This window comes from Cibotium barometz, chromosome 5 (genome assembly GCF_041138505.1).
Source record: "Cibotium barometz isolate CiBa-2024 chromosome 5, ASM4113850v1, whole genome shotgun sequence".
NCBI classification, from domain to species: Eukaryota; Viridiplantae; Streptophyta; class Polypodiopsida; order Cyatheales; family Cibotiaceae; genus Cibotium; species Cibotium barometz.
This window is the reverse complement of record NC_141050.1, coordinates 59,420,656-59,446,222: the sequence shown is the minus strand read 5'-3', so window position 1 is coordinate 59,446,222 and position 25,567 is coordinate 59,420,656. Positions and strand designations below refer to the sequence as shown.

The 25,567-nt window shown below is 44.3% G+C and overlaps 1 protein-coding gene across 2 annotated transcripts in view; it reads right to left on the bottom strand.

Moving 5' to 3' along the window:
• The window catches only part of LOC147638707 (3-hydroxyacyl-[acyl-carrier-protein] dehydratase FERN, mitochondrial-like), a 72,791-nt gene extending 54,187 nt beyond the window's left edge, over positions 1 to 18,604 (bottom strand). For both annotated transcript variants that reach the window (XM_086798669.1, XM_086798670.1), the window contains exon 1: positions 18,197 to 18,604. In XM_086798669.1, the coding sequence (XP_086654795.1) occupies positions 18,197 to 18,580 (384 nt within the window). In that variant the 5' untranslated portion in view covers positions 18,581 to 18,604. The remainder of the gene's footprint in view (positions 1 to 18,196) is intronic.
• Positions 18,605 to 25,567: the final 6,963 nt, after the last annotated feature.

Sequence of the window (25,567 nt, the reverse complement as noted above, 5' to 3'; positions counted from 1 at the left end):
TGCCCAAGGAAGTGCGTGACTATTGCATAAAGACTGGAGTAACAAACATGTCGCAGATGATAGAGAATGCTATGACGGCAAACGCGTTACTCACTGGAGTCTCATCTGGATTTAAAGGAAGTAAAAGCTCAAGCAAGAAATCTGAAAAGTCAAGGCATGCTTCGCGTGATGCAAAAGGGTCTACAGAGAAGCGGTATAAGAAGTTACCAATGCCCAACTCCTGAGGAGAGAGGCTTTGATGGATGCTTGGAAGTGCTTTTATTGTACAGAGGAGGGACATATGTCTTTTAACTGTCCCAAGCGTAAGTCCCAAAAGGACTCTGACACTAAAGGGGAGTCTAAGTCTAAGAAACCAATACCTTCTGCAGGGTTAGTTCCTGATCTTGTTGGGGAACAGCCGGGTGGTGAAGAGACTGAGTTGTGCAGGGCATGGGGCAAAGTGAGAGATCAGCATGCCTTGATTTTCTTTGACACAGGTGCTAGAGCCAACTTTATTTCACCGGATTTGGCTGGCCAATTGGGAATCCGCCCAGAGGAGATGGGGCCTTTGTATGAGGCTAATATGGCTTGTCTTGGGTATGTAGAACCCGTTACTCCTATTATTGGGAAGCTCAGGCTTCATGTGCAGGGTTATGTGGACAGTGAGTTCTTCATCATGCCACTTGATGGATGTGATGTTTTGTTGGGTATGCCATGGTGCCATAGAGTACATGAAGATTACTTTGACTCATAGAGGGAAAGAGCATATTTTGGATGTAAAGCTTAAAGGGAATCTGTTCCTATTGTATCAGCTTCGGCAATTTCATCAGTAATGAAAAAGCATCTTTCGCGTTCTTGGTTTTTGTAAAGGATGCAAAAGATGATAAGTCTAAATCTAATTTGTCTGTGTTGGATAAAGACAGGACTGCTTTCTTACGTGAGTTCCAAGATTGTTTTTTCGAGTCATTGCCAGGAGAACTTCCTCAGGAAAGGCTAGAAGATCATGCTATTGATCTAATTCCGGGGAGTACCCCACCAAATAGACCGCCGTACCGCGTTAGTACAGCCCAACAAGGGTTGATCCAGCCTAGCTCATCACCCTTTTGCTCACCTGTGCTCTTCGTGCAAAAGAAAGGTGGTTCTTAGCACATGTGTATAGATTACACGGCGCTAAACAAGAATACCATCAAGAATTGATTCCCTATTCCGAGGATCGATGACATATTGGACCGCTTACTGGACTCAACAGTCTTTAGTCGGATAGACTTGAAAAGCGGGTATCATCAGATACGCATTAGACCCGAGGATGTGCATAAGACAGCATACACAAAGGATAAGATCTTTGAGACTGACCAGTATGTGAAAAACATGGATGTCAAGCTTATCGGAGAGTTAAGTTGGCACTCCAGAAAACTCAGCAAAAGCAAAAGAAAGCAACAGACCGTCACAGACGTGGATTACAGTTTGCATTAGGTGATTGGGTTCTTTTGCAATTGAGAAAGCTAGGCTCAAAAAGATGAAGGGTAAAGAGTGCTTATTCCCTAAGTTGAGCATGCGCTATTATGGACCTTTTCAAGTACTGGAAAAGATTAGTGAGGTGGTCTATCGCTTGAAGCTACCAGATCACTGGAGGATTCACAATGCATTTCATGGAGTCTACTTAGACCTTTCCGTGGGGATGTGCCTGAGAATGTATCAGATGAGGCTCAGCCGGAAGTTGAGAAACTTGATGAGGTTCTTATTCCAGAGCAGATACTGGCACATAAGGAAAGAAAGGTACGAGGTAAAGTTTCCCGTCGCTATCTTGTGCAGTTCAAGAACTATTCACCGATGGATGCGAAGTGGATGGAGGAAGGTGACTTAACAGATTCACCTCAGGTTTTGCAGCTTTATCTCGATGCCTTTGAGTTGGAGCCGACTCTTGTTACGGCTCATTCAGGTTCAGCAGAGCATGAGTCTGGAGCATTGCCTGATGCTCAAGAGGGGGGTAGCACCTCCACTCCCTTGATACAGACAGGCTCAGATGACATCTAGAGGTTGCTTGGCGCAGCTTTTGTCTCACCCGAAGGTACTGATGGCTAACAGTACATCTGTTTATGGGACTTCTATGATATATGTGTACTAGTCACATTGGATGTTGTGGTTGTGTATGGTTCACAGTGGTATACAACTTGGACTACTACTACACCATTGGTTTGCAGTGAATGTTGCTACATATGCATGGCTTAGAGAGATTGGGACACTGATCTTGCCATATTGTACTTTTCACTTTGGATATTTTGCTGTATCACCAGATTGCAATCGAGGACGCTTGCCATTTTTCAAGAGGGGGGTATGTCATGACCCTGTGAAAGTGGAACAGCATAAATGTGAGCATGGTAGTTGGTGAGCAAGATAAATGCAACATAAATTTTTAAAGATGCATACTTGGGTGTCCGGACAAAAGTAATATGTGTGGACAGCCCCAATTGTGAAAGGGGACCAAGGTATCTAACTTTATTAAGTTTATAAACCTTGGGTGGCCCTTAGAAAGTTTGATAAACTTTAAAGGGCCACTAGGATAGTTATGGAGGGGGCTACTCTACTTTTAGAGTACACGCCTCCCTCTCCATGCTCTCTCTCTCTTGCTTTTTGAAAAAAGACGGGTGGTCTGGCTGCGTGGAGAGCAAGCTGGAGCAGGATGCCGGAAGGAGAGCTGTACGGTACAGGTGCTGCAGGGCGACTGGTACAGACAGGTACGGCCTGGTACAGGTGCTGCAGTTTTTTCTGACGCATAGGTACATGCGGGTACTGTACGGACAGATCAGTCCAGCTGTGCAGGCAGCGCAACATTCAGGCAGCTGCAGGTGAAGTTCTGTACGGACAGGTACAGTCGGGTACAATCCAGCCCAGTCCAACAATACAGGCGATGCATCAGTCAGGCGGCTGCAGTGTGAATAGTACGGACAGGTACACACGTGCTGCAAGTACAAATCTGTACGGACAGGTGCACACGTGTGCTGCAGAGTTGCTGACACAGGCAATTGCGGGTACAGGCTGGTACGGTCAGTCCATCCGGTGCAGAACTGTGCATAACAGTTGGTATACTCTGAACATATCTTTCTCTCTTTCTTTCCACTGGCTTATGTCTGCTACAGAGTTGTTTCTTCTGGCCCTTTGTGAGAGGAGGGGTATGGCAGTTTGAAGGGTGGAAACAGAGTTGGACAGTGGATTTGTACTTTGGCTGAGTTTGAAGAGCCATGAACATGGAACAGCCAGATGCGTGCTCAAGGTTGCCCTGTTGTATTGTCTTGGTTAATTAGAGGAGACCACAGTGTATTGTCTTGGTTAATTAGAGGAGACCACAGTGTATTGCTTTTGTGGTACACAGATCTGTATGTGAATCCTCTATGCTAAGAGGTCTTGAGGGCTGCCAGATTGAACATGCAGGTTTACTTTCCTTGACTGGCTTTGTTGTACTCAATTAAACTTTTCCATTGAATTTGAATAAAGAAATACCGAAAGGGGCACCAAGCTTTGGGGCCAACAGGTGTCGTTTTCCTTTTTGTTCTGGAGCATTCTAGCTCCTGTTCATTTGTTATTTGTCTGGACTACAATTGGATAGGTGACTACTATTCTACCGCACTTTGGTTTCTACCAGAGGCCGGTTTCAGAATGTGATTATTGTGGCAGGACAGGTCGTACTGAGGCTCGCTGCTTTGCTCGTCGTGATGATTCTGGAGTAGCAAAAGCCAAGTATAAAGCCCAGGATGCTTCTAAAGCATCTGACAAGGACAACACCAAAGATAAAGGCAAAGTTTCAGAGGAGGGATCTGCCAAGGTTGCATACATGGCAGTCACAAATTCATCCACTTCTTCAAAGGATTCATTCCTCGTGATCACAGAGATGACTTCTCCTGAAGAGGTTAGTGTCACACCTGAAGCGGTGGAATGGGTTGGTAATAGTGGTGCTTCTGCCCACATGACCAATCAGGCCCACACCTTGGAGGACTACCAGACTCTCTCTTCTTCAATTCGTATCAGCAACAACTCTTCGCTTCCTGTCACCGGTGTTGGTAATGTTTCTTTGGGTTCCTGTGCCACCTTACATGATGTTCTACATGTACCACGAATTTCCAAAAATCTGTTTTCAATATACAAAGCTTCTCAGAAGGGACTTGGTGTGTACTTTGATGATGAGGTCATCGAAGTAATCGACAGGAAGACTCTCTCGATTGTTGCCAATGGAGTCCACGATGGGGGTCTCTACAAGATCACCAATTTTTCTTCCCAAATCCCTCACACTGATTCCCATATTCATCAGCTTTTCTCACCCGTGTTGGCTTTGGTTTCTGAGGTAGATACTTCTGTGGCATTCTCGCTTCGGTCATGTATCCATTGCTGCCTTACAGAAGTTCCATTCTAAGCAGGTTGTCAGCGGACTACCTTAGCTCCGGTCTCTCTCACACATCTGCTCATCCTACATGATGGGCAAGCATCATCGAGATGCATTTCCAGAGGAGGCGACTCATCAAGCAACCCGAAGACTAGAGCTTATACATGCAGATCTTGTAGGACCTATGGAGGTTGAGTCTCTTGGCAGGGCTTGATATTTTCTTCTTCTTGTGGATGATTTCACTCGCAAAGTCTAGGTATGTTTTCTAGCTCGCAAATCAAATGCTTTTGCCAGTTTTAGGACTTGGATCGCGATGGTGGAAAATCAATCTGGGGGTAGAGTTTCATTCCTTCGGACTGATAATGTGGCGAGTTTGTACCATTTGATGACTTCCTTGCTTCAAAGGGCATTCACCGGCAGACTACTGTTCCTTACACTCCTCAGCAGAATGGAGTTGTGGAACGAAAGAACCGGACCATCAAAGAGATGGCTCGTGCTTTGTTGCGTCATGCAGGTCTCCCTTGTGCTTTCTGGGGTGACGCTGTGGCTACCTTAGTTTATCTCATTAACCGCTCTCTCACAAAAGTGGTTGAGGAGATGACTCTCGAGGAGGCTTTTATAGGCCACAAGCCGTCTGTTTCTCATCTTCGTGTTTTCGGCTGTGTTGCTTATGTGCATGTCCCAGATAAGAAAAGGACCACTCGTCCCAAAGTCAAAGAGGATGATCTTCACAGGACAATCTGAGATCCAAAGAGTACCGCTTTTGGGATCCGGAGGCTGATGACATTATCATTTCCCCTGATGCTCGGTTTGATGAGAGCTTGTTTGGCATTGATTCCTCTCCACCTGATGCATCTTCCGACTTTTTGGATGATCCATTCCCAGCAGATGCTAGTGATCTTTTACCTCTTCCACGTCTAGCTCCTCCTCCTCCCCTTGCTACAACCCCGGTGCCAGTTACTCCTTTACAGTCACCCGTTCCCATTGCATCAGCTTCTGCAGCTCCCAGACCCTATGAGTCCTGATTTGACTCCGGGATTACCCTCACTAGTGCTTACCTCATTACCACTTCCAGCAACATCAGATGAGGTCCTCTACTGCAGCTGGATCTTCTTCTTCACGCTTTGAGAGGAAGGCTGGCCTACCTCGGTGGGTTCAACAACTCTTTAGGTCTCACTGATGCACAGCTCCATAACTAGATCTCTACCACCACCATTGGACCTCGCCGTTCATCTCGGGCTTCCACATCTCATCACATAGTGAATTATGCTCTCATGAGTTCTCTCCAGGAGATTGATGAGCCTGAGAGTCCAGAGGAGGCTCTTCCACAGCCACAGTGGCAGCAAGCCATGGAAGCAGAGAGGGCCTCTATTGAGAGGAATAACACTTGGTGTTTGGTACCACAGCCTTTACATCGTCATGTTATTGGTGTGAAATGGATTTTCAAAGTCAAATTTCATGCAAATGGTACTTTGGACAAGTACAAAGCCCGCCTTGTTGCGCGAGGATATGCTCAGATGGCAGGTGAAGACTTTGATGAGACATTTGCTCCTACAGCCAGGTATACCACCATCAGGATTGTTTTGGCTCTGGCTGCACACTTCAGATGGCCCGTGTTCCAGATGGATGTCAAATCGGCTTTTCTGAATGGAGATTCAGAGGAAGTTTATTGAGCAGCCTCCTGGTTTTGTGATTCAGGGATAGGACACCCATGTTTATCTTTTGCAGAAGGCTCATTATGGTCTCAAACAAGCACCCCGTGCCGGGTATTAGAAGATCTCTTGGCTTTGAGAGGGCACATGCTGACAGCAATCTTTATGTGCTTCTTTCTGATGGAGATATTTGTGTCTTTTGTATGTTGATGACCTCATTCTTTCTAGCTCAGATATTGGGTTGGTCACACAGGTTCAGTCCAAGCTTTCAGAGACATTTGAGATGACTGATCTTGGCCTTCTACATTATTTTCTTGGGCTGGAGGTTTGGTAGAAAGATGACTGTATCTTCATTTCTCAGCAGAAGTATGTGAGGAAATTGCTCACACTCTATGGGTTGTCTGATTTTACACACCTCTCGTCCCATGGATCCCAATGCCAAGTTATCCAAGGAGGATGATACACCCTTGGTGGATTCCACACAGTACCAGCAGATTGTTGGCTCATTGCTTTACCTTGCCAACACCCGTCCAGACATCTCCTATGCTATGAGTGTCCTCAGCCAGTTCTCATCAGCCGCTCGAAGGTCTCATTGGCAAGCAACTTTGAGAGTTCTTCGTTATCTTCGAGGTACTTCAGATTATGGCATCACCTACTCTTGTGGTGTTGATTTGGTTGGCTTCACAGATTCTGATTGGGCAGGCTGTTTTGATACTCGGAGGTCTACATCTGGATATTGCTTCATGCTTGGTTCTGGATTGGTTTCTTTGAAGTCTCAAAAGCAGAGGACTATTTCTGCTTTGTCATCTACATGATCAATGCCATGTACCTTCTCAAGGCTAATCCGGAAGGGGGCAGCCAGTAAAAGATCAGTAGAACTAGGAGTTTGGAGCATCTGGTGCAGCAGAGGCCAGTGTGGCCAGTGTGGACTTGTAGCAGGGGCATAGGTTGAGCTGTCGGCTGCTTGCAAAGGTGGGCGGCTGGACCAGATCAGAAGCGGCTGGTCCAAATCTGACACAAACGCAAGTTTTGTATGGATTATGCCCACGGCTGCTGGCCGACCAGCAGTCGGCCAGTTCTACAATGATTCCAAGGCCTATAAATAGGCACACATGCTCATTGTATAGGCCATTCAATCCCCTAGGGATTGGGTTAGTAGGAGTCCCATAGGGGGACAGAATTTTGGGTGTTATCACCTTTTCTTCAAGGCAGCCTAGGGCTGCAGACAAGTACCTTTTTGTACTATAGTAATATACTGAATTTCCAGCATCTCTCTCTCTCTCTACTCTCTCTCTATATCTACGTTTTGCATCAGCCTGTTTCCAGGAGTGTTTAGGGCTGAAAGAAGACTCCCAGAGCTTCCGCATGTTACATTGGTATCAGAGCTTCAGGCTCAGCAAAGCTAGACACTGAATCAGTCCCATATGATGGTGTACATGTCCAAGGTACAGGAAAGTACACGGATACGAAGCCCAAGGCAAGGAACACAGATCGGGAAGAGCTCCCAGGAGGTTTGTTGGTGGTGTTCCACAAAGCCAAAGGGGATGGCAGTCCTCTGAGCCAGATAGGTTCACGGGCAACGGTCCCAAGGGAGGTTTATCCTCCAAGGGTGATGTGAGAGTGCCAGACTCATTTCTCAGGAATGAAGACCAAGACAGTGTTCAGAGTCAGGGCAAGAAAGGATTGTGGACTAGATGGAACAGATGCATAGATCTTAGTCTGAGACAGAGTGGTTTGGAGAACAGGCCGAGCTTTCAGAGAAAAGGGTTGCCAGGGATGGATGGATGGATGACAGAGGGACTTCGGGAAAGGATTTGGGATGATGACAGTCATCCAAGAGCAGGTTGGAATCCCGTCATCAAGTTTAGCAAAGGGGGATGTCATGTGCATGATCAATGCCATGTACCTTCTCAGGGCTCATCCACAAGGGAGCAACCAGTAAAAGATCAGTAGAACTAGGAGTTTGGAGCATCTGGTGCAGCACAGGCCAGTGTGGACTTGTAGCAAGTGTGTGGGAGAAACAGAAAATTAGGGTTAGGTCATGTGGGAGACATACACAGAGAAGCAAGGGAGAGAGAGAGAGAGAGTTGTGGGGATAAGTCAACTCACCAAGTGAGTGTGTGACTCCCCTATCACACATGTATATTGCACTAGTACACATAGTGCACTTAGTACATTAAAAGTACTAAGTGTACTATGTACTATAACTTATGGGCTTGTACACACTATAAGGGTGGGCATAACGCCTTTACCCCAACAACCTCCCACTTAAAGGCAAAGTGCCCTTAAATGAAGGAAAAGAAAAATCAGCATGTACATGATAATATACAAGGCCATATCAAGGCTGAAACTGGCCTCATCCAATGCCCATCAAGTGTCTGCAATGAGCAAACCGCTCCGGAGGCAAACTCTTTGTCAACAGATCAGCCGGGTTGTCATCCGTATGAATCTTAACAAGCTGAATTTGCTTGTTCTCTATCACCTCTCTGATGAAGTGATACTTCACATCCACATGCTTCGTCTTTGCATGAAAGACAGGGTTCTTTGCCAACTGGATGGCACTCTGACTGTCACAATGCAACAATGGAATATCCCCTGTATAGCCCAAATCAACCACTAACCGAGATAGCCATAATGCCTCCTTGCAAGCCTCAGTGGCTGCAATATACTCGGCCTCTGTAGTAGATAAGGCTATGCACTTCTGCATCCTGGATATCCATGACACAGCACCTCCTGTGAATGTAAACACATAACCGGTAGTAGACTTCCGGTTATCTGGATGACCGGCATAATCCGAATCCGTGTAACCATGCACTAATGCATCCTGTTTGCCAAAGCAAATGCACATATCCTGTGTGCCCTTCAGGTATCTCATGACACCTTTCACTGCTTCCCAATGCTTCTTGCCAGGGTTGGCCATGTATCTAGAAACCACTCCCACTGCAAATGCAATGTCCGGCCTAGTAGCAACCATGGCATACATGAGACTGCCACAAGCTGAAGCATACGGAATCTTGGCCATATCAGCCCTGTCTCTATCTGACTGTGGGCTGTCCATAGCACTGAGTTTCACATATGGAGGCAAAGGAGTACTAGTCTTCTTCCCCCCGTCCATATTGAACCTCTGCAAAACTTTGCCAATATATTCCTTCTGAGACAAATACAACACATGCTGATTTCTGTCCCGAAGTATCCGCATACCCAAGATGTGATTTGCATCACCCAAATCCTTCATATCAAAGGTTTGATGCAGCCTCTGCTTCAAGGTATCCATCTCCTTACGAGATTTCCCGGCAATCAACATATCATCAACATACAAGATGAGAATCAATAGACTGCCATCCAAAGCTTTCTTGGTGTACAAGCACTGATCTATGTCACTTCTCCTGAATTTCTGAGATTTCATGAATGTATCAAATTTATGATACCATTCTCTTGGTGCCTGTTTGAGCCCATAAAGACTCTTTTTCAGCTTGCATACAAGCTTTTCCTTTCCACTTACTGCATAACCCTCTGGCTGCTGCATATATATCTCCTCATGGAGATCACCGTGAAGAAAAGCAGTCTTCACATCCATCTGAATCAAGTCCAAATCATCATGCGCAACCAAAGCTAACACAGCTCTAAGTGTGGTCATTTTGACCACTGGAGAGAAGATCTCCTCAAAGTCCACACCATATTCCTGCTTAAAGCCCTTAGCCACTAACCTGGCTTTGTATCTTGGCTTTGCATCTGGTGCAGCTTTGAGCCTGTATACCCACTTGCATGGCAAAACCTTCTTGCCTACAGGCAAATGCACCAATTTCCAAGTTTCATTTTTATGCAGAGAATCCATCTCTGACTTCATGGCACGCTCCCAAAGAGCTTTGTCTGCCCTCTGTAAAGCCTCCTTATAACATGAGGGCTCCCCACAGTCAGTAAGCATCAAGTAGTCAACCCCTGGAACAAACCTGTCAGGGGCTCTGGAGGGTCTTGTGGACCTCCGTACCCAATGACCATCATTTGCAGGTTGCTGTCCAGCCTGCATATCACCCATTGGTGGCTCTTGTTCCATGCCATAAGGCTGAAAAATCATGCCCGGTATCTCCTCTAACTGTGGTATATCCATAGGGATATCTTCTGCCATGTCTGGCTGTCCATTTGGACCATTTTCAGCACCATTTAAGGGCTGGTTTTCCTGCTGTAATAGCTGATTTACAGCCCTTTGTTGTTGTCCATGATGTCCATCATCATCAAAGATGACTCTGCCAGGCTCCTGTTGCCTTGCAGGCTCCTTATACATGCATGTTTCATAAAAAATGACATCATTGCTGCGTATGATCTTTCTATTCATGGGATCCCAAAGTCTATACCCCATTTCACCTCTGTCACCATATCCTAGGAATATGCATTTGTGAGACTTAGGATCAAGTTTGGTGCGCATTTCCCTGCGTATGTGCACGTACGCAACGCAGCCAAACACTCTCAAGTGCTTGTATGACGGAGGCTTCCCTGTCCATACTTCTTCTGGCACTTTCCCACCAAGCCTCGTGTTAGGTGACCTGTTTATAAGGTGAACAGCTGTCATAACAGCTTCAGCCCAAAAACCATGAGGTAATGCAGCATGTGACAACATAGAACGGACCTTCTCCTGAATGGTCCTGTTCATCCTCTCTGCTGTCCCGTTTTGTGGAGGATCATAAGGAGTAGAGAGCTCCCTCTTGATGCCTTCAGCATCACAAAAGTCCTGAAACTGTTTGGACATATACTCTCCACCATTGTCGGAACGCAAAGCTTTCAGTGTTTTGCCAGTTTGATTCTCAACAAGAGCAACAAACTTCTGAAACACTGAGAATGTATCACTCTTCAAACGAAGAGGATAGACCCTCACCTTGCGTGTGGCATCATCAATAAAAGACACAAAATATTTTGCCCCTCCCAAAGAAAGCTGAGGCATCTCACATACATCTGTATGCACAAGCTCTAACTGAGCATCTTTCTGTCCAAGAGCTTTCGTGTGGGGACACTGTAGTTGCCTACCATATATACAATGCTCACAAAACTGAAAACTTGAAAACTTTAGAGAAGGCAAGTAACCCAAACGAGACAATTGCTCCATTCCTTTGACACTCATGTGTCCCAACCGGCTATGCCACATAGAGATTTCCGGCAGCTCGGTTGCATTTACATTAGCATGGTGACAAACACCTGCATGCATAAAGTAAAGAGTGTCCACCTTAGAGCCTCTGGCAACAACCAGTGAGCCCTTACTAATTTTCCACTTTCCACTACCAAATGTGGTAACATAATCAGCATCATCAAGCTGTCCAGTAGAAAGCAGATTCTTCTTGATCTCAGGCACATGCCTGACATCATGGAGCATAAGCTGTGATCCATCTGAAAATACAAGCCTCACATCACCTCTGCCAAGAATTTTGCATGCATGGTTATCACCCAAATAAACCACTCCTTCATTGCCAGCAGTATACCTGACAAACAAGTCTCTGCAACCTGTGACATGAAAGGAGGCACCTGAATCAATGATCCATGAGTGCATACCATGACCACCTGTAAGAAGTGAATGGGCATCAAGTGAAGACGTAAATAGGACCTCATCCTCACTGCCACCTGCATGTGACACATTGATTTCTTCAATCTTGACTCCACTTTTGCCCTTTGGCTTTACATCTTTGGCTTCATCCTTCTCTTTGTCTTTGCCTTTTCCCTTTTCTTTTTGATCATTTTTCCATTTGTAGCATTGCTTTTTAATGTGTCCCTTCTTGCCACAATAATGGCATTCCAAATCCTTTTTGGAGCGAGACTTGCTCCTTCCCCTTTCTTGGCTTTTCCTCCTTTGCTGGGATCTCCCACGTGCATTCATTGCATTGGACTTTCCAACAGAGTTGTTTTTCCTGTTCATCTCTTCTTGAAGAAGAGCACCCTCAACATCTGCATATGACAGCATAGCATGCGAATTGCTAGTGGCTGTCCTGAATGTGTCCCAACTCTCTGGCAAAGTGCATAACAGAAAAGTGGCTTTGAACTCATCGTCCATTGCCAACTTTTGATTAATGACCTGGCTGACAATACCATTAAACTCATTTAGATGGGCTGTCATAGACGCCCCTTCCTTCATCTGAAGACCTATGAGTTTCTTCAACCAATACACTTTGCTTGAGGCACTTTGTTGGGCATACAAGTCCTGCAATCTCTGCCACATTCCCCAAGCTGTCTTCTCTTCACGAATGCTGAAAAGTAATGAGTCTGACACAGACAACATGATAGTAGATCTTGCCAGCTCATCCATATCTTCCCACTCTTCAGCAGTAAGAGAAGCGGGCATCACACCTCTTTCTTTGATAGGCTTGTGCTGCTTTTTCTGGAGCAACACATTGTAGCATTGGGTTTGCCAAATATCATAGTTATGCGAGCCTTCAAGCTTCTTGATGTGAAGCAATGAAGAGCTCTCACCTGTGGTTGCCATAGCAAAATGCAACCTGTCAATGCCTGACTCCCTGCAAAATGTGCAAACACTGCACCAAAAGCACACAAAGTGCTCACAGTTATTCTCCCAAGCTTTATCTCCCACTGCGGAAGCACAAATGCAACTTTTCTCCCACTTTATGTGATGAAATCACCAAAATCTGGTTGCTGCAGATTTTGGACAGCACCTTAAATGTGCTCTTTTGCCCTTCCAAAGTACTGTACAGCAGTACCAAGTGCTCACCAATGATGTACCAAACCTGTACCGACAAGTACAGCAGCTGAAATTGAACCTTTTGGTCACTCAAAACAGTGTACAGCCATGCCAAAACTTGCACAAAGCTGTGCCAAATCTGTACCAGCAGGTACAATAGCAATAAATGCTCTCCTGGCTGTCCAAATGAGTGAAAATCAGACTTTTACAGTCCTGTACACTGCATACAACAGTCCCGAACAGAAATTGGGCAAAAGCCCCTTGACTGCAAGCTGATTTTTGAGGATTCAAGGCATAAATGTCTTGCCTGCTGCTTTGCCAAGCTCAACAAGCATACAAACTTGAAAAGCCCCTTGATTTAAGATCAATTTCTGATCATACATGGTACATTAGCGCACATGGAGGCATCCAGAGTGTTCACGATGCTTCCCCTTGGCCACATATACATCAAATACATGAAAGCCCCTTGATTCACAGGCACATTGAGTGCTTGTAAGGCATCAACACATTATCCACAGCATCAAATGCGAGTGCCTGCATGCAAATCAACTCAATCGGCACAAAAGCCCCTTGATTTGCACTGCAATTTGCTGCAATTTTGCCCAAATGTGCGATTTCTCACATCATACAGCTTGTATGAGTGCTTAATTGCACAATTACATCAAAAGCCCCAAATTTCGACATTCAATTTCCTGCAAATTGATCCTGATTGTGACCAATTTCCTGCAAATTGATCCTGATTGTGACCAATGTCACCCAATTTTGCCAATTTTGCTCAAAATTGAGCAATTCGACACCTGTATCTGCTCAATTGTTGATTGTACTTGCTCAATTGCAAATCCCAAAAAAAATTGAGGAAAATACCTTGTAATTTCTGATTTTTTGTTGCAGGAAAGGGGGGTGGTGATGCTGCTGCAGAAAATTTGATGCTGTTGCAGAAAAGGGAGGGAGGCTTCTTGCTGATGTTGCTACACGCTCAGGCTGATCCAAACGCTGCAGAGCTCTGTGGACAGCAGCACGGAAGACCTCAAGAGGGCAGTCGCAGGCACAAGGTGCACAAGATGTAGAACTTGCACCTTCCACGAAGCCCAGCGCTGAAGGCCTGTTCCGCCTGGCTGCTGCAGGCGTAAAGCCACAAGGTGTGGAATCTTCACGTCGGGTTCACCAACGCATTCGCCTTATTGACGTATTCGCATGCTGGATGTTGGTTTCAACATCGTCGATGCAGGCGAACTGCAGGGAGGCCACGCACACCACGCGCTCCAGCTACGCTGCCTTCCAGCAACAAGAGCTTGCGCGCACAGACACTGACGGACAGTTGTGTGTTGTAGCGATGGCCACTAGGCGCACAGTTTGCGCCCAGCACACGAGAACTAGCTCGCGGGTGAATCTGCCCGTCACTGCAATCCAGCGCGCAATTACGCCTTCGCCCAACCTCCGCCTACGTGTGATTCAACGCCCGCCTTCGCTCATGTTTCGCCTAGCGCTTCTTCGCTCCACGCTGAAGGGCCAGCGCTGCCTTCGCCATGTAGAGCTACCACACTCGCCTTTAGCCACTACAAAGGTCTGTTGCAGCACGTCACTTCGCCTCTCTGCTGAAGGAGAAAAGGCTGCCCTCGACTCCTTCTCTTTCCGCCCACCTGCCTGCGAATAGTTCAACACACGCAGCAAATGAATTCCAGTTGAATTCCAGCGATGCAGCACTTGAGAACAAAACCCTAAAACCAGGGCTCTTATACCAGTTGTGTGACTCCCCTATCACACATGTATATTGCACTAGTACACATAGTGCACTTAGTACATTAAAAGTACTAAGTGTACTATGTACTATAACTTATGGGCTTGTACACACTATAAGGGTGGGCATAACGCCTTTACCCCAACAGCAAGGGCATGGAAGGATAAGGTTGAGCTGTCGGCTGCTTGCAAAGGTGGGTGGCGGGACCAGTTCAGAGGCGGCTGGACCAGATCAGAAGCGGCTAGTCCAAATCTGACACAAACGCAGGTTTTGTATGGATTATGCCCACGACTGCTTGGCCAACCAGCAGTCGGCCAGTTCTACAATGATTCCAAGGCCTATAAATAGGCACACATGCTCATTGTATAGGCCATTCAATCCCCTACGGATTGGGCTAGTAGGAGTCCCATAGGGGGACAGAATTTTGGGTGTTATCACCTTTTCTTCAAGGCAGCCTAGGGCTGCAGACAAGTACCTTTTTGTACTATAGTAATATACTGAATTTCTAGCATATCTCTCTCTCTCTACTCTCTCTCTATATCTGCGTTTTGCATCAGCCTGTTTCCAGGAGTGTTTAGGGCTGAAAGAAGACTCCCAGAGCTTCCGCGTGTTACATTCTTCTACCGAGGCTGGGTATAAATCCTACCTTCTCTCCTCCACTGAGGCACTTTGGATTCATCAAATTCTAGAGCATTTGTGCTGTGCCGACACTTCCCCAGTTACTATTTTCTCGGATTCTCAAAGTGCTATTGCTCTAGCACAGAATCCTGTGATATAGGGATGATCCAAGCATATTGAAGTGCATGATCATTTTGTACGCGACTAGATCGAGTTGGGCCTTCTTCGACTGGCCTACTGTTCTACCAAGGACAATGTGGCTGATCTCTTCACCAAACCACTTCCGAGAGCTACTATGGAGGTGTTACTTCAACGTGCTGGTATTGGACCGCCCCTCTGGTGAAGAGGAGGTGTTGGATTATATCATCTCCAAAGGGTCTACATCACTTTTTTCATGCTTGTATTGGCCATTTATGAGGCCCTGCATTGGCATATCTAAGCAGAGATTATTCAGCAGTTTTTCTACCATTTTTTGGTATTTTTAGACATTTTTTGTAGCATTTTATGCTACTGCCATGCTGTCGGCCTGCCACAGCTCGCCAACCAGCATCCTGGGGGAATATATAAGGGCTGACTTCCTTTCCCCCAGTTCATCTCATTTTTCAGCATCCAGTTGAGGTCATTAGCAGCTGCTTCTACTGCTTCTTACCATTGTACAGCACCTACGAGCTTCCCTCGTGCTCAGATTTCAACAATAAACATCAGTTTCCAGCATTTACAGGTCTTGTACCTGGGCCTACATCTGTGTTTTATATTTGCTTCACTTTTCTTCTGAACTGAGAAAAGTGCCTCGTCAGAACTGTTGACTGACACCTTCAACCTACCCTGTGAAACGAGAAAGAACTCCTCCTCCAAAAGTAGGAGCTAAGAGCATCAAAATCCAACTGAGTGGATATGACCTGGCACCGCAAAGATCGACAAATCACACCATAGTCCAGGGGAAGCTTAGTGAGAATAAGTGCAGCCAACTGAGAAGAGGACAAAGTAGCACCCATAGCTAGTAACTAGTCATGGATAACCTTGGCCTTCATGAGGAACAACTACATGGAACTGCCTTCAGGGAATAACAAACCGTAGAGCTGCCCTTGCAAGGTAACTGCCCTCATCGACGAATCTCGAGCAAAGAGATCCTCCAATTTAGACCATACCTCATGAGCACAGGTGAGAGTTTGCACTGTCGGTGAGACCTCCTCTGTGATGGTCCGCACAACAAGCCCCAAGGGCATGGTACCAATGAATAGATACTTTTTTCAAAAATATTGGTGTTTCTAGAAGTGCATCTAATGCTAACTTGTATGTACTCAGAAAGGATGGCAAATATATGATAGTTGTTCTCTATGTAAAGAGTCTGACAAGATCTTCATTTCTCAGCATAAGTATGCAACAGAGATCTTGAAGGCATTTGGTATGACAGAATGCAAGCCAATAAGTACACCAATGGAGGTAAACTTTAGACTTTCCTCTGAGGACACTTCACCTTTGATTGAGATCAAGATGTACAGGAAGCTTGTTGGGAGTTTGATTTTCTTGTGCAATGCTAAACCAAACATTCGCTATGCAGTTAGTGTGTTGAGCAGGTTCTCCAACAAACCAAGGGAAAGTCATTGGAATGTAGCAATGTGTGTGCTCAGGTACATCAAAGGTACTCGAGTATGGAATTACATACATATCTGGTGACTTCTTAGTGGGATATTGTGACTCCGATTGAGCTGGAGATTATGACACCAGAAAGTCGGTTTCTGGATATTGCTTCTCACTTGGATCCGGTGTGTTCTCTTGGATTAGTAAGAAGCAACCCACAGTGGTACTTTCTTCAATTGAGGCAATGTACAAGGCTGTTTTACTTCTTGTGAGGCAGTATGGTTGAAGAGGATTCTAGCAGATATGGGAGTTCCAGTGAGGTCAGCCATGACCTTACGATGCGACAATCAGAGTTGCAGGGCCATTGCAAAGAACCCTGTGTTTCATGCTTGCACAAAGCACATTGAGATTAAATATCATTGTGTGTGGGAGTTGATCGAGAATGAGATTGTGAAACTGGAGTACACCTCTACGAAGTAGAACTGCGCTAACATCTTCACCAAAGCTCTTGGGAAGAACCAGCTCACTCGACATCTTCATAGACTTGGCATTGGGTCAAGAAACTCTTAGTTCATCTTCAGGTGGACATTAAGGGGGGATGTTAGTATATATTTAATGCCCGCCTCTCAACATGTATCTCACATTGATATGTGGTGCACATTTGTACAGCCCCCATTGTGAGGAGAAGCCATTGGTGCACATATCTTTAGTGGGAACCCCAGCTTAGATGCCGGAAGGGATCATAGTTGCAACCATTGATGGTTAGGAGATAATGAGGGATACAAGCATTAGCTGGGGTCCGGGGACCGGCCCGAAATGGTATAGGGAATATTCTCTAGAATATTCCTTCAAGAACTAAGTTCATCATTAGTTGGCGGTGGTCAATGGGTACGCATTATGAATACGCGGGCGATGAGCCGCGTCAAGATTCAGATTCTTATATTAGCTAGAATCTTTTTGTGAGCAGTGCACTCACATTTGTAGACTTTGAATCAACCTAATCATTAAATCCAGCCTTCTTATTTTAATCGCATTGGCCATATTCAGCTCTCAAAAAAGTTTCTGTGTGATCCTCACATCATATGTCTCTCCCCTTCCCTTGGATAAGCTTTTGTGGACAATCAATATCATGAATCAAAATATTTGCCAGATATGAAAAGTTCAAAAAGCTCTGGCTGCTCCAATAGTTGAAGCAATTGCGCATGAAAATCCATAGCATGCTTGGTATGCAACTTCTCTTGTAGTATCTTCGTCTCAACCTCCTTGTATCATAGGCCATGGCCGATGCTTCTTACAAAACAAAGAGGAGGGTGCCATTGTTAAACGTTGATATATGTAGACCTCGGAGGCAGTTGGAAACTTCTTGCACCTTAAAATCCAATGCATATAGCACATTAAGGATAGAACAGATGCCCATTACTGCAACACTTTAAAGTTTAAACATGTCTACCACATTTCAAACAGCATTAAGCCCCACCGCCCCCCACCCCAACCCCCAAACACACACACACACACACACACACACACACACACACACACACATATGTATATGTATCAAAGTAAAGTAGGCAACTTACAAAATGTGTGCCAATGATTGCAGGAAAAAGCCCAGCATACAACAGTTCTGGCACTAAGCAGGCCGAAAACCCGCGACGTTGAGCTTCTGGGAGCTCCAGGTGAATTGGATTTGTAATCTGGCAAAGCTGGCAGAATGACTGCACATCCTTGAGGGTAAAGCAGCGTTCTAATGAGATAGTTTTCCTTTCACAGAGCTTATTGGGCTGGTCTGTACGCTCCTCCGATATGGTTTCTGTGCAGAGGATTCTCCTATCCAGATGGTGAGGGTTTGGTCCTACTGCAGGTCGTCCTGCAATAAATCTATTTCCTTTGAGATGAGGTATGACACCTGAAATTCTTAGGACTTTCGCGCACAGGAGACTCGGTTGAGTTAGTAGCCTCATGAAGAATCACTGGTTTGTGCCGAATTTTAGATGACACTTTGTTAGATTGGAACCCAATACCTCCTCCTCTCTTTTTTTTTCTTTTTTTTTTACCAATATTATATATATATTATTCCAATAAAGAAGCTTTAGATCACATCCTTCCAACCCCGACACAATCAATCAACAACAGCAAATTTAGCAACTTCTATTAGGCAACCTACAAACCAACTCCCATTTATCATCCTTACATACAAAAGATGACTCTTCCCAAGAAATCTGGTACCCAAGCAAGATGCAAGCTTCAACCATAGCTTCAGTAGAACATCCCCTAGGGGCCTGCTTCTCCAGCACATCACCCTTCACATCCCCTTTTTTGAATCAAATTTTGACTGTTGGTCTAATACCTACTAGATTCTCACTAAAAGCAACAAAGATGTGACTTGCTTGCTTGACCTTCTTGTACCATCTCTTCGTTTTTTAGGCGCATATCTGACTAGTTGGCATCCACTTTCAACTTTCTAAGACCCTGCAATCCAGAACACCATATCATTAGACATAGCCTAGTATGTCTACATGTAACACCTAAAAGGAGAAGGGTCAGATAATGGCAGATTGTAGAGCTTGAATCAACTAAAACAGTTCAGCCCCACTCAACTTGTTAACCAAGCATATAGACCAGCACATACATATACACTTATGCATCAACCCACTCACATCAATTCATGTGTCACAAGTTTTCTGAAAAACAATTCAGTTCTAGAATTCCAGATCTCCCACAGGCAATAGAATCTGATAATATTAAAAATCAAATCATCAATATCCCAATCAACCAATCCCCCCACTGACTTTGCACCCACTAAGTTGCTTTGGACCCATTTCCCAATCTTAACCCAAGCTCCCCTAATGGCAGGGCAATCCCAAAATGCATGCTTCCCATCTTCCAAGGCAGTCTTACATCTAGGGCAACATCCACTTGTGAAGTTCCTCTAAACCAGTTTAGAACCAGTGGGTAGAGCTCCCATACACACTCTTCACAAGAAAAAACTGAGATTTAATAGGTATTTCAGTCTCCCATATTGCCTTTTGTTTCCTTCTCCAACAACTGGAGCTCCAGCTCACTTTCCAGATTCTATTACAGTAGATGCCTCACTTATTCTCAAAGCATTGTACAAGACTTTGGTTGTACCTCTGTCTAGCTTAGATCCATTAAACCAGGACTAGTCCCTAATCCAACAAGACTCATCCATTGCTATGGATGTCCAGCCATTTTGCACCTCCTTATATCTGACAAGTTGCACTTCCCTATTAGATAAGGCAAGATTTATCTCCAGTTGCTCAGGCTATTTCCAACCCACTGATGCCCCATCCCAGTCAATAAATCTCATGAAACCTTTTTGTTCAACCTTTTGGCTATTCTAGGGCCTTGTAAAGCTAAAGGGGGGTTAAACTTATGAGTCCACCAAATCCCTAGACACATCAAAGAATTTCGTGAAGCTCTACCACAACCATCCCAGACCATAAGTTCCACACCTCTTTCCGTTTAGTACAAAGCATCCTGCATAGTGAGGACCATGTTACTTTGAGAGGAGCATGAGAAAACAATTTATCTTTCCAACCTAGACCTTGCCAAACTGCATCAAAATAAACACTTGAGCAGTCCACTAGTTTCCTTAGCATCCTTAACCAGATTTCCTTCTATTGAAGACACTTGGGTAAAAGCACTACCAGCCTAGCAATAGTATTAGAAGGGAGATGAAGGATGCCTAAACCACCTTCACTCTTAGGCAAGCTAATTATATCCCAAGCCAGCTAGGCCAATGCCTCTTTATTGGAGCGAGAATAACATGAAAACAAACTTTCTTTTTCACAAAATTCCAGAAAATTTTGCTATAACCTCCTTTGTATGGCTAACCATTTCTCATTTTTATCTTTCTTCACTTAATGTAATTAACCCAATTTAGAATTATAGAACTCTTATCTACACAATTTTCTAAATTCAAGAGAGTAAACAATAAGAAGAGTTTAATTAGTCACTTAGTTAATCTTTCTAGGATTAAGAAAGGTTGGAATGTAAAGAAGAGAAGGGGGTGACCTTTTCATCAAAGGCATAGCATTTGAATTTAATTCAATCATGTGCAAAACATAAAAATCAAGAAAACCATAGATTTTTCATTAAAATTCGTAAACAAAGTAAGAAAATTAACTTACATGGAGCTTGTAAGCTCTCCTTTGGCTTGAGGTATTAAGGGTTCTACTCTTGTTTGAAGCAAAAGTGGCCACCAATTCACTTTGGAGAGGATTAGGCCAAAAACAATTGAATTATTAAAAAATTCAACGTAGATGGCTCAGGACAGAAGTAGAGTAACACTGCATAAACACCATTAAGCTTTTACGAAGGGGGAGGCTTCTATTTATAGAAAAAGTGAGCCTCTAACCAAGCAAACTGATTCTAGAATTTTTCAGATCAGTTTGGTCAATTTTTGACCATTTTTGGGTCAGTTCAGCTTTCTTTTTGGATCTAGTTTTGAAACAGGAGAGAGGAGAGATGAAAATATCTCATTTTATTGATTAAGAATTAGGGGTAATGATGAGAAAAAGGCGCCTACTTCATGAGGGGAGATCCCCACTCTGAGGTGTCAAAATTTAGTTTTTTAATTCTTTTCTTTGGTCCTTAGTCCACTCTTCATCTTATGTGAGCATTTACTCATTTTTTGGGGGTTTTTCTTTTATTCTTCAATTTATCTCCTCCCTACATTTGGATTAATCTTATTGGTCCATAGGAACCTTAATTGCACCATAATCCAAAATTTTTAAAAAATCTTGACCCTTAGGCTAAGGTCTTTTGTGCACATTATAATTTATTTCTAATGCACCTTAGGAATTTCTTTTTAAACTTTTGTTTCGGGGGAATTTATTTTAATAAGAAGGGATATTTTTCCATCCAAAGATATCTAAAAACTGAATTATCTCTCTCCAAAACATTTTCTCTCTCTAGGCCAAAACATGTAGAAACAAGATCTTTTATTATTTTGAAAAGGGGATTGATTACAGGGGAAGAAACTAGACATCTTGAGGGGCTGGGGAGGAACCTTACATCCTACCCCACTTAAAAAACACGAGATGTCCTCATCTCGCAAACTAGAGGACAACTCTTTCCCTTAAGATCCAACTGATTCTGGGGTTTTTTATAGTTTGGTGAACCCGACAGAATCCTGGGATAAAGATCCCTTATATATAACTCATCATCACATAACAATTCATTCAAATCATATCATTCATATCCTTAACACAATAATGGTCCATTAGACCGAAATTTCCATGTGAACATTCCTCCATGAGAATTTCAATTATACAGGTTTTTAATTTGTCATCCCTTAACTTGATCCACTAGTTCAAGTGTTAACAGTAGCAATCTGTCAGCATAATCCACTAATCTCATAGTGATTTGCTGAAGTCATTATCGTCATTCTAGTTATGAACATCATCACAGGAACTCGTCCCATTCATCCTCATTGTGGTTTTGCTCAGCTTATCGCTTTTCAACCAAAATTCAAGAATCATCATTTTTCAATCACAGTCCAAATCAACTCATCAGTTCTCAACTAGAATTTTAAAATCATATCAACCACATTCGAATTCATCATCTGGATAGCATTTTTGCTTATAATTTCAAGGTCTTAGATTTACTCGTATATACTGCCAGTAAAGAGTTACAATTATACCCTCGGTATATACGGGTAGTCACGGTCCTTGGAATTTTAAGGTAAACACTATCATGTCTAGGCCTCAAGCAAGTCAAAGATTCCATACAATTGCGGATTATTCCTATTTGAAGACCTAATTACCTATTTATGAATCTTCATTCTGAATATCAATTTGTATGAATTTCATCACACAATTACAACCTTTTTACTGCTACTTCATAAATTTTTGACATTTCTGGTTTCTCAGTTGATCCACTTTAGCCAATTTGCTTTGATACCAGCTGAAAGATCCATGTCCCCTCCATGCAACGAATTCAAGGGTGCTCACAGTGGAAGTAGCACTTCTTGCACAGGCCAGGGTCCCTCACTCGTCGGGGCCTTGCCCATGGATATCCAGACAAGAGACTAATCCCTCGGTTCTTCCAAAATAGGACCCAGAAAAACTTCCCTCACCCGGAAAGCACGGACAATTTCTCCAGGATAATTTTACTCTAACGTAATCAAGAGCCTTAATTAATTGAAGTGATCTGACTGAACCCGTAAGTCCCATAGTCAGATCAAGAAAAAGACTTGCACTTGGATCATAGAGACCAACGCTTTTTTCCTCATTGAGAGGCACAGCCGTTGATTCTTTTCTATAGAACAATTTTTATCTGAGATTTACTTCATCTATCGTACCATAACAGAATTGAGTCTCATTTTAGGGATCCATCAGTCCAGCCTAACCCTTTCTAGTCCCGTGGGTTAGCCAACCGCCCAACCACTGTAGTGATGGGATCCATTTAAGAATTTGGTTAGGTTTTGTCCCAGGTACCAAGAAAAAGAGTTCCTAGGTCCCCTAGCTGGATATTCATGCAAACTTAAAACTAGTCACACCACTTACACACCTAATATGAAATTGCCTTTTTCACAGATTCAGCTGTCTTTAAAACCATCTTTTAATGAAACTATAGTATCACTAATCATAATCCTCCAAAATACCTGGTTGAATCCTAATTTCCAATTTTTCTTTCATCGGTGTATCTATGGCATCATTGGCAACCAGAACGCTCACCACCTGTCCACTCAAGGGCCTTTTCAATAGTTCCTAGCTCATAGTACCCGGTAATATATTCACTTATAAAAATCAAAGGAATCTCCGTTGAAGATCAGCAAGATCAACCAACACATCCATATAAAAGAGCCATGGACTCATTCGTTGAGGACGAGCAAGGTAAATCAACCATATCCATGCCCAAATTCAGAAAACAACTCTTACTCCTTGTTCCAATATCTTCCATGATGCACGTGTGGGTATCTTCGGCAACCCAGAGCCCAGGCACCGTATGGTCAGCACCCTCTAGGATCCTTCGTATGTCACCTAGCGCTTCACTCATAGGCCGTTTCCTTAGTCCCTCGTCCATCGTACCGGAAGCTCACCATTTAAATCAAATCGAGGCCGTTCAAGACCTCGGCTGACCTTGCTATGCGAGACGTCCTCCTCCGTTGACTCTCCGTCAGCACAGGTGATGCAAATTTAACACATAGGTCTCTCACGACCTCATTCACAAGATGGTCAAAATGCTTCCCCAGCATTATTGACATAAAACGGTCTTAAATACAGTTTCTATAATGAACTCCCGTCTTTCCACATTGTTCCACATCAATCCACATTACTTAATCCACATTCAATTCATATGTATTCCCATTCTCATCCAATCACATCATTTTCCATCTCATCACATCTTTCCTCATTTATCCTCATCACATCTCATCCACTCCCATTTACCCATATTCACATCTCATCACACCTCATCCATTCACATCACATCTCATTCATTCACATTTATCCTATTTCACATCACATCACATATCATCCATTCACATCCCATATCATTTATTTACATCCCCATTCACATGACATGACATCTCATTCATTCATTCACATGACATCACATCTCATTCATTCATATCCCGTTTCACATCACATTACATCCCATCCATTTATTCACATCTATCTGATTCACATGTCATCACATCTCATTCATTCACATCCCGATTCACATCACATTACATCTCATCCATTCATTCACATCTATTCGATTCACATCTATCCGATTCACATCACATCTCATCACATCTTGTCACGTAGGCTGTAACGCCTATGACCGACGGTGGGGCTTTAGCGTCAACGCCTCCGCCGAAGCGTCGAGGACGTGGCCATCCGCCGAGGTTCAGTGGGAGAGGACGCCCATGTGGAGTCATGGACAGCCAGGCTAGTGTGGACGGCAAACCACACACTATATAGCTTGGGGGATGAGGGGCAATCCTCATTCTTCCTCTGTGGCTGGGTGGTGAGCCAGAGGCTGTCCCCTCCTGTGGTAGCACCCGTAGTGGTGCTACGGTGATCTAACATTGGTATCAGAGCTTGGCGTCGGGATCGCGAGTGGTGTGCAAAGCGGGCCCAGCCGTTTAATGATTGGCTCTCAATCAAATTTGGGGGGATAACCTTATCCCAAAGGACTTACAGCAAGAAGTCATGGAGAAGAAGAGGTTGAACATAGTTGGAAGGAAGGTTTCCTCTATTTTCTCTCTCTCTCTCTCCCTTACACACACTCAAGCTCTCCATTGCAGGTAAGCAATTTCTGTGTTTTTTTTTGCTTTGGAGCTTGTCAATTTGTGTTTAATTCTCTATAAGAAAAGAAGTCGACTGTGTAAGGGCGGCTGTCTGGTGCTATTGATTGTGTGTGGGAATCTGGTCGACTATGTAATAGCCCACTGTGTGTGGGGGGGAAGACGGCCAGGCAGAGGGATTTGGGCTGGGAATCTGGACGCTTGGCACTGCTGTGCAGGACCGGTTGCTCGCACACACTGTGGCGCGCCCATCTCCAAGCCCGGAGTGGAGGTCACGGCACCTTATCGGAGGGGGTGAGGTGTCTGCCTTGTCATCTCCAAGCCTGGAGTAAGACGACTAGCGCAGCCCAAGCAGCCAGCCGCCATGCCAGCGCCGGCGGCTAGTCCCCAGGCGGATGCAAAAATAAAAATAAAATTAAAATAAAATTAAAATTAAAATCCAACACCAGGGTGGTTCCTGCATAGGTTCCCGCGGGGGAAAATTTACAGGAGTATATTAAAGCGCGAAAGGAAAATCGCTGCTTTAATTGCAACGATGTAGGGCACACGAAGGCTGAGTGTCCAAAGCTTAAAGCCAGCACGAGCAGAAGTAAGCCCAAAAGAGATGGTAAATCCTCTAGGCAGTTGCATACAGTGCAGAGACTCCCTCTTAGTTTCGCAGAGTTCAGAGAGGTGACAGTGTGTCATT